At 30.8% G+C, this 9214-nt stretch overlaps 1 protein-coding gene across 1 annotated transcript; it reads left to right on the top strand.

The window, feature by feature from the left end:
• The first annotated feature begins 303 nt into the window (after nt 1-303).
• On the top strand, nt 304-5727 carry LOC115962226 (UPF0481 protein At3g47200-like). Its single transcript, XM_031081126.1, has 2 exons — nt 304-462; nt 4199-5727. Exons 1-2 carry the CDS (start codon nt 445-447, stop codon nt 5507-5509), a joined length of 1329 nt encoding a protein of 442 aa, XP_030936986.1. The 5' UTR covers nt 304-444; the 3' UTR covers nt 5510-5727.
• The last annotated feature ends 3487 nt before the right edge of the window (nt 5728-9214 follow it).

Here is a 9214-nt window from a genome sequence, read left to right as displayed (position 1 = left end):
TTATATTTTATTCTTATAATAATGTTAATGTTAACGTTAACTGTTGACTAACGTTGGGAACTTTTATTTTTATTTTTTTGAGAATTAACGTTGGGGACTTCAAGAGTGTGCTACCATTGTTGATGAGCTATACTCATTAAATGATGTCGGCCAAATTTCTATTGATGTGATATTTTTCTATTGGCTGGACCACAAGCGGTGGTCTGTTATAGTGTTTTTTTTTTTATTTGATCAAAAGGAAACTTCCATGAAACCAGCAAACTAAGGCGGAAGAGGGGGATCAGAGACCAATAATATGCCCTCTCTCATCTTTTATGGTCCATACCTTATAGTATCTCACAATCTCTAATGCCCTCTCTCATCTTTTTCTTTTTCTTTTCCCACAAATCGCATCTCGGTCCCGCACTCCTATCGCCCTTTGACTGCTAGTGCTACACAAACAGTATGGAAAGTGTAACTGAGGTATGCTTTCATAATATAATATTTCCTCGTTAAGTTCCAACTGTCTATCTATCTATTTATTTAATTTCTTGTTATTTATCTTGCCGAAAATCATCTCTTTTTTATACTAATTAAATCTTTCCATACAACAATTATTTGCTAAATTTTCTATCATTTTTTTTATTAACAGACAACATGTCTTATCTTTGAATAATAATAATAATATTATTATTTAAAATACCGTATGAATCTAATATAATTGGTTTTAAAAGGGTAAATACAAATTGTTTAGCAAAAAAAAGGTGAAGCCAAATTGGTATTTTTGTAAGTGAAATGTTAATCAATGCCTTTGAGATATTGGTTGGTCTATTTTTAAAAATATTTTATTAAGAAAATAATATAATAATAAATGTAAATAATTTCCTAAAAAAGAGATGGTGTAAAGTAAAATAAAATTAGAGAAAATCAGCAGAGTTGTAGGAAGAACCTGGAAAAGAGAGATAAAAGTTATGAAAAGGCAATAAATAATAGGAGATTTAATCAAACATGAGATTAGTTCAACCAAAAGAAAAATACAAAGTATAATTAAAACAATATCAAAGCAAAATGAAGAGATGGTGATGAATTAGAAAAAGAACTTGAGGAAACCAAGTCTTTGTGCAAAGAAAGTAAAGCTGAAACGTGAAATATATACAAATAGAGTAAGGTATTTAAAGCTCGTAGTAGCTGATACCAATTTTTGTTTTTTTGGATTAGAAGGGGGAGTATGAAATTTGAATTCAAATAAAATAGGTGATCAAATGAATGTATGCTAGATAATGGGGCATTTAATGTTGTACATATGTAAAATGGTGGATGGATTTTCGGTGGTATTTTTTTTTTCCCCCCAAAAATAACAATGATACACTGGTGGGTAAGTTTAAAAATTAGGAGATTAAGAGGAAGTTTATTTTATGTAAAAGAAGTTAGGGAGCTGTTTATTTATTTTTAACGTGTGTCTTTGTTTAAGTTTTTCTTTTTTTGAAAAATTCCTCTTTTTTGTTTAGATGAGGGATTAAAAACTTGAATTCAATGAAAAGGTGATTAACATGTGTGTTGGATCGTAGGAATCTATATTATATAGAGATATAGAGAAAAGATTGAGATAAGAATAAGGATAAGAGCTTTTTTTTTTACGTGAAGGAGGTTAAGGCCTAGTATTCGAATTTAAATGGAATACAGACATTTAATTGGAATGCATTATCAGGTATAAAAATTTTTAACGTGTGTATTTGAATATATATTTTTTATAGAAATGAACGTGTATTTAAATTGAAAGGGGCGTCCTATTTTGTAGGCAATTTAAGTGGAGTTGGAAATATATTTTTACCGGGTTGTTAAATTTTTTCTCACCTAAGAATTAGGGGTATTTATGAACCACACAAAAGTCCAGTGGAAAGAGGTGAATTCTCTTATATATGGTACAAGTAAATAATTTTTTAAATACCCTATGAATCTAATATAATTGGTTTTAAAAGGGTAAATACTAATTGTTTAGCAAAAAATAGGTAAAGCCAAATTGGTATTTTTCTAAGGGAAAAATGTTAATCAATGCCTTTGAAGTATTGGTTTAAAAGCTATTTTTAGAAGCATTTTATAGGAGGAATGATAAAATAATAAATGTTGTTGATAACTTTTAATATTTTTCATGAAAGTGGTGTTAAAATTTTCTTATTATGGTTTATTAACAAAAGAGATGATTTTCGTCAAGATAAATATGGATTGGTGTTTGTAAATAGCACCAATCCATACTTATTTACAAAAAAGGCCCTATTCATTGAAGGTGGAATAGGGGGCTTACCTTTCCGAATTTTATACCAGTATGAGATTTTTCAACTGTTTTAGCCCGAACAGAACATATCCATATAACATTGGACTAAAGAAATTTGAGATGGGTTCGGTTAATGTGTGCCCCTAAGGGCACACATTAAGCTTTTTATTTGTAGAAATATTTTTTTGGGAATTGAAAAAGTTGTCATTACTTTTTCAATTATCGATAAATTTTTTTTCCAAAAATGGAAATTAATGTGTACCCTAAGGGCACACATTAGTAAAATCCATTTGAGATTTTGAAGTGTACATGTGGAGGGGGATAAAAAAAAAGATGGAAAAAATGATAAAATGTAAAAAGTGCAGACAATGAGTGGACAAGATTAAAAGAGATAGCAAGTATATATATATATAAAACTATTTACATTTAGTTTAGTAAATTTTTAATTATTAAAATTCTTTTATTTAAACTATATATATAAAAATATATAGCTATAAATCCAAAACGGTTCTAATACGAAATCAACTTCCTTGCTATTATATTGTACAATTTTTTTAATGAATTTTAAGTTACTTGTGATAATCAATTGTCGAATGTAGGTGCAGTTTGGATAGGGCGTTTGCCAGTCTATGTTTCCTCCTTCTGCATTTTTTTTTTTTTTTTTATTCTTCCCAGCCGCAACTGTTGACCCGGGCTGCTGTAAATAGTGCACTTGTGCACTGTTCACGGATTCCACAAATTTTATTTTTTATCAACTTTTTCATTAAAAATGGGTCCCACAACACTATTCACACATTTAAAAATTATTTTTCTACATTATTTTCAGTTTTCAGTTTCAGCAAAATAAGTTCTATCCAAACATACCCATAGTTTATCTACTCTATTGATATCATTTCAGTATCCCTCTTCTATTTTTTTTTTTCAATTAAAAAATCTTTAAGGAATATTATTAATCTACATAATTAAAGTGAAAGTTCAACAATTAAGCTAATCCACGTTAATTTTATGCTTTTCTTAAATTATATTGTCAATCTACTCAAATCTTATATCAAGTATCCATACAAATTCGAGGTCAAAAAAAGTATCCATACAAATTTTAATACTTTCAATTTGCTTATATGTTAAGAGTCCAGTTAACACCTGTATAAAAAGTTGTTAAAAATATTTGATACTTTTTACTTTTCCTATAAAATTTTTCTAAAAATATTGCCCATACCAAGCCCTTAGACATCAAATAACCTTTTCCATATGTTAAAACTACTTTCAACCTAATTAAAGTTACTTCCGACTTAAAAATTCTCTGAGAATTCTAGAATTTAACTAAAGTACAAAGACAAACTTCTATGATAAATTTATTGAACAACACCATATTCCCATTAAAAGGAAAAAAATTTGTGCCTTTTCAATATATTTCCATAATGAATAAATTTTGATAAAACATTAAAAAATTTCATAGTATCACAATAACAAATATTGTAATAGGAAGTAGAAAGTATGTACATAAATATATAAAAAAGTAACTTGTTTTACCTACTAAAATGAAACAATTCAATCTAACTATTTAATTACTCTACGTCTCTATCAAACTAACAAAGAAATTATCTATTAAAAAAAATGAAATTAAATGATTTAAGTAACAAAATTATTTGTTCAATTGAATATTGTTTCAAAAGAAACCATTTTAAAATTCTTCATTCAAAATTACTATTGTCATCTAGTTAAAATTTTTGCAAATCTTTTATCTGATCAGCTTTACAGGACAATGAAGGAGGATGATTAAATTAAAATTTTATAAATGATTAAATATAAAATGATCATTATTCTTGTAATTTTAACATATTATAAGATAGTGCCATAGGATGAACTTTGAAGTCAAATTATAGCGTGTTGTACTTTACACGGGTCCTCACCTAGTGTTTTTGATCCTAATGGCTCTTATCTTGACAGATAGGAGGCTCTTCAACTGCAAATATAGATGAAAAATTGGTACTTGACATCAAAGCAATGTTTGAAAGTTCGAGGCAACAATTCTCAATTGGGGGTGGGGGTTTGGGTTTGATCAGTGTTCCAGATCACCTTCGCAAACTGGATGAGCAAGCCTTCACTCCTTTGCTTCTTTCAATTGGCCCTATTCACCTCTCCAATGTAAAATTACAATCCACGAAAAGGTATAAAGTACAGTTTTGTGAGTCTTTCTTGCGATGGACTAAGATGGACTTGAAGGATTTAGTAGGGTGCGTTAGATCTTGTGAAAAAGAAATTCGCTCTTACTATGCGGAGAATATTTTGTCCGACATAAGCAGTGATGATTTTGTGGCAATGATCCTAGTGGATGCGATGTTCATTCTTGGGTACTTCTACAAACAATCTTACCTAACTAGTGAATTGGACGGTATGATACCGGATTGGATGCATCCATTTTTGAAACTTGACATGGTATTACTTGAAAATCAGCTTCCCTTTTCTGTTTTAGAGATGCTGTTCAATCAAGCAACCTCTTCGGCTGAATTAAAGACAGAGGCCCTATTGGAACTTGCGCTTGAATTTTTTCAATGTTACAACTTTCAAAAGATGTCCCTAGAGAATATCGCAGCGAGAATAGAAAACTTCACAGATCTGGTCAGATTGTTTCATCTTAATGTAAGTCAATTACGGAATAGAATATCTGGAGGGGCTAAACTGCCATACTCCGCAACCCAGCTACATGAGGCAGGAGTCAAGTTTAAGGGAGTCAAGTTTGAGGTGGCAACAAAACGTTATGGAGGGGATAGATGCTTCCTTGACCTAAGGTTCGATTTAAAGAATGGAGTGTTGGAAATCCCATGCATTACGTTAAATGCTGAGAAAATACGTCTTATTCGAAACATTAGTGCATTAGAGCAATCCCTTTATGTGGGGCACGCATATGTTACTGATTTCTTTGTCATCTTGGATTTCCTTATTGATACTTCCAAAGATGTAGATTTACTTTGTAAGGAGGGAATCCTTGTTAATTACCTTGGCGACAGCAACGCAGCAGCATCAGCTATCAACAATCTTAACACCAATATCTTATGGGATTATATGAACCCCAATTACTCGAAAATATGTGAAGATTTAAATGTATTCTATAAGAAACCTTGGCATAAATGGAGGGCAACGTTATGGCGTCAATATTTTAGCACTCCTTGGAGAGCTGCTTCTACCAGTGCTGCTATTATCCTTCTGCTGCTCACGCTCGCACAAACTGTATGCTCTCTAAAGTCCACTATCTGGTGATAGATATGCAGCAGTGCAGTGGCACTCATCCATATTAGATGTGGATCACTTTATCTTTTGTTTTCAACTTTTACTGTTTTGAGTAAGGGGTTGATTTATGATTATCCTTATGATTAGGAAGTCTTCTAAGTGTGCTAGTGTTGGAATTGGATCCGATAAGCATAGTGCTTATGATCTATATCTGTTTAATTATCCTTTGAGTTCTGTAATTCTATTTAAGACTGCATGTTTTTCAATAATAATTTTATCTGAAATTTTTTCAGAAACTTTAATTGTTATTTGGGAGTTTTGGTTTTTATCAGATTCAAATTGGTTGCAGGGAGAAAGGACAAAATTGTCACTGGTTTCTTGTCATTTTCACGTTGACTCATCCCTCTATTTTTTTTTTTTTTTTTTTTCACTAATCACAATCAACCACATAGATAATTTTGGCAAAAATTGTGTATTTTTTTTGTGGTACTAGAATTTTTGTTTTCTATTTCCTATTGAAAGTACAGAGGAAGAGAGTATTGTCCATTGCAAAGGGATATAAGTAAGGAATTTTATGAGAATTTTTATTCTGAGGTCTACATTTGCATTAGCAAGTCAAAAACAAATATTATGCATGAGGTCCTATCAATAAAAAAAAATTCTATAAAATATTTATTATCCAATAGGTAATATAAATAAATAAGAATGTTATATTTTGTACAAATTTTGGGAAATTTTAATTTGTGCATCATGCACCATGTATGCCAAGAACATTGTGGCTGATTTGTACCTTTCCAAAATTTTATTTTTGATTACAAATTATTGAGTAGGCAATAGCAGTTTGTGCCGGTTTGGATAGAGATTATTGTGTGTCTACATTTTCTATTTCACGTTTCCTTCCTTTTTTTTTTTTTTTTTTTTTTTTTTTTTTTTTTTTTTTTTTTTTTCAGCGCATGAACAGTAAAATCACATAGATTTACTGTGCAGGAGACAATTATCACTGTAGTAGCACTGTTCATGCATTTAAAAATACTAAAAAAGGGTCCCACAGTACTATTCACATATTTAAAAATTATTTTGCTACAGTATTTTCAGTTTTAGTAAAAATAAGTTGTATCCAAATGGACCCTTTATGGTCACCACTAATTTTGGAAGTTCAAGTATTTGATTTGTCACTGCAATTCAAATACTCCCATGAGGCTCACCTAAATTAAGAATTGATTTTCAGAACTCAACTGCTTTCTTAGCAAAGATTCTCAATACACTATAACTTTAATTAGAACTTCCAAGTTCGACATAATAGCTAATCGGCAAGCTATTTAGCTTTATTAATTGCATGAATGGAGATGAGAAGCATTTTAAGGAGAAACCTTTTCCTTTAGCTATTAATCCTTATTCCTATGCTAGTAAAGAAACACTAGAAACACTTTTTTTTTTTTTTTTTTGTTGATACTTGTTAAGATGATAAGTTTAAATTATAAAAATAGTCACCAAAATATGAACTTTATAATATAAAAATTTTTTTGAAAAAAAAAATCTAAGAGAAATGAAAATCCTTGTCCCTAATTTATTGATTCCTACGTTGTGTGTTGTTGTTATTTGGATGGTCATAAAATGGTGTGACCTTAAATTGAGACAGATTTATGTAAACGGATGTCTTTATGCACTCACTAAGGAGGCTTCAACAGGTTCTCACTTGCATTTAGAAAATAGCAAAAACTAATAAAAACAAAGAATCAATTGTATTATGAAATTCAGTTTTAGTGGGTGCTCCTCCTATCTTTTTTGTTCATTAATTTTATTATTATTTTTTAAAAAGACCTATTAACTAGTGTTTACCACCAACTAATGCACTGTGAGCATATTTTTTTTTTTTTTTTTTTTTTTTTTTTTTTTTTTTTTTGTGAGATAAAAAGTGACTATCAAATAAAAGGTGTAACATGCTCACCATGTTTTCTATCAAGGTCCCCAATGCTTAAAGGCACTTCTTTTTAGAATGTGATTCCTTTAGCTAGGTCCTAGTCAAGTCTTAATTGTTAGTAATATTGTAATTGCAATTCCCTTGGAATATTTTCTAAAAAAAAGGGGATTAATTATGACTCATTGATACATCATTCAATTTCTCACTACCCATTATACTTCTTCACTCTCTTGGAGTAACAAGAAGAATTTTTCTTTAGCTGGTTTATTACAACTAAAACAAGACTGTTTCATTCAGCTAGTAGCAAGTGTTCTGCCGCAATGATTCCATGCATCCTAGGCAAGTTCAGCAATATATTGAAGAGAACTAGGAGAGTTTTATGATCTGCAAGTGACAAGAAGAAGAAGTCTTGTTCTTAGTCTTGAAGAAGATCATAATACTGCACTTAAAAGATCTAAAAATTGGAGATGGGAAAAGCACTTCTTCGTGGTATGATATTTGACACCCTTTCAAATTTTGTGTCTTGATTCAAAGAAGATTCTTGCATGATGCTCCAACCAGCTAGTTGCCACAATCATCAAACTAATTTGGAGTTATCCATTCGGTGGCTTTTTTGAGTTTGCATCTTTCTTTCTTTTTTTGGCTGAAAGGAAAAATTTTATTATGAAGAGAGTTGAGAAACAACACCAACATCTTCCAAAATTATATTCAGAAGATTCAGAGGAGCTGAGCTTGGGCCAAAGAAACCAAAAATGCTATTCAGCAAATACTAGTGGGCCAATATATAGGCAGCCCTGTTAGCAACTCTTGGGACCCAATCAAAAGAGATAGGTCTATTATAATTAAAGTTTACTAAACTTTTGATCTCAGCTATAATGCTTACAATTCTCCCAAGGAACAATGACACACGAAGATAGCCCTAGAAGGCTTGAATACAAGTTTTGCAATCACCCTCTATGCATACCGTGACCAGGTTGCAATGCATAGCCATGTAAACTGCATTTTCAAATCGCGTCTACTTCTGCTTGGACAGGGACATTGCGATTCACAGCTTGAGTAAGGTCCAACTCAACTATTTACATTGTTCTGATAATGGTGGTCATGGCTAAAAGTTGGCATTTATAAATCTTCTACTAGGATAATGCAAATGCAATCAGTTAGTCAGAATGTTATCAATTAAAGGGTAAAGCATTATTTATTCATTTCTTTAAAAATATCATAGATTCTAGTATGTTTGAAACGAAAGAAGATAAAGGAGACGAGGAGAGTGAAGGATGACCAAAATATACTAATCTAGAATTACCCTTAAAATATTAAGCGCAAATTTGTAGGTATAAACCCTAGTAAGCATCAAAAGTTATGCATTTGGTGTCATACAATCTGAAATTTTCCCTGTAGAAACTGGATTCCTCTATTGTTTGTTTAATGTGCTTTTGGTGGTGATTAAAGTGCCTTCAAATGCAGATTTTTACTGAAAGTTTATTTGTTAATTTGCTGAAAGTTGATTAAAAAATAATTATATTCGGAAAAAGTGAGGTATTAAAAAGTTACATATGAACAAATAAATTGAAAAGTTACTTTCAAAAAAATAAAAAGTGGTGATGCCAAACAGAGTTTATTTGCTGCTTAATACCCCGCAATTAGAATTCATACAGCATCAGTTGATCACATCATTTTTTTTTTTTTTATGTAAAGTACCAGCCGGCCATTTAGATTCTTAATATGATTATCAAGCATCTACTAATGGCCAATTTGCTAATCAAAGTTTTTCTGCTATGCCATGAATTGGAAGAGCAAGCACCAAACTGCAAAGT

This window comes from Quercus lobata, chromosome 9 (genome assembly GCF_001633185.2).
Source record: "Quercus lobata isolate SW786 chromosome 9, ValleyOak3.0 Primary Assembly, whole genome shotgun sequence".
Classification (NCBI taxonomy): Eukaryota; Viridiplantae; Streptophyta; class Magnoliopsida; order Fagales; family Fagaceae; genus Quercus; species Quercus lobata.
Note: the sequence above shows the minus strand (reverse complement) of the source record. Positions and strands in the feature narration are given on the sequence as shown.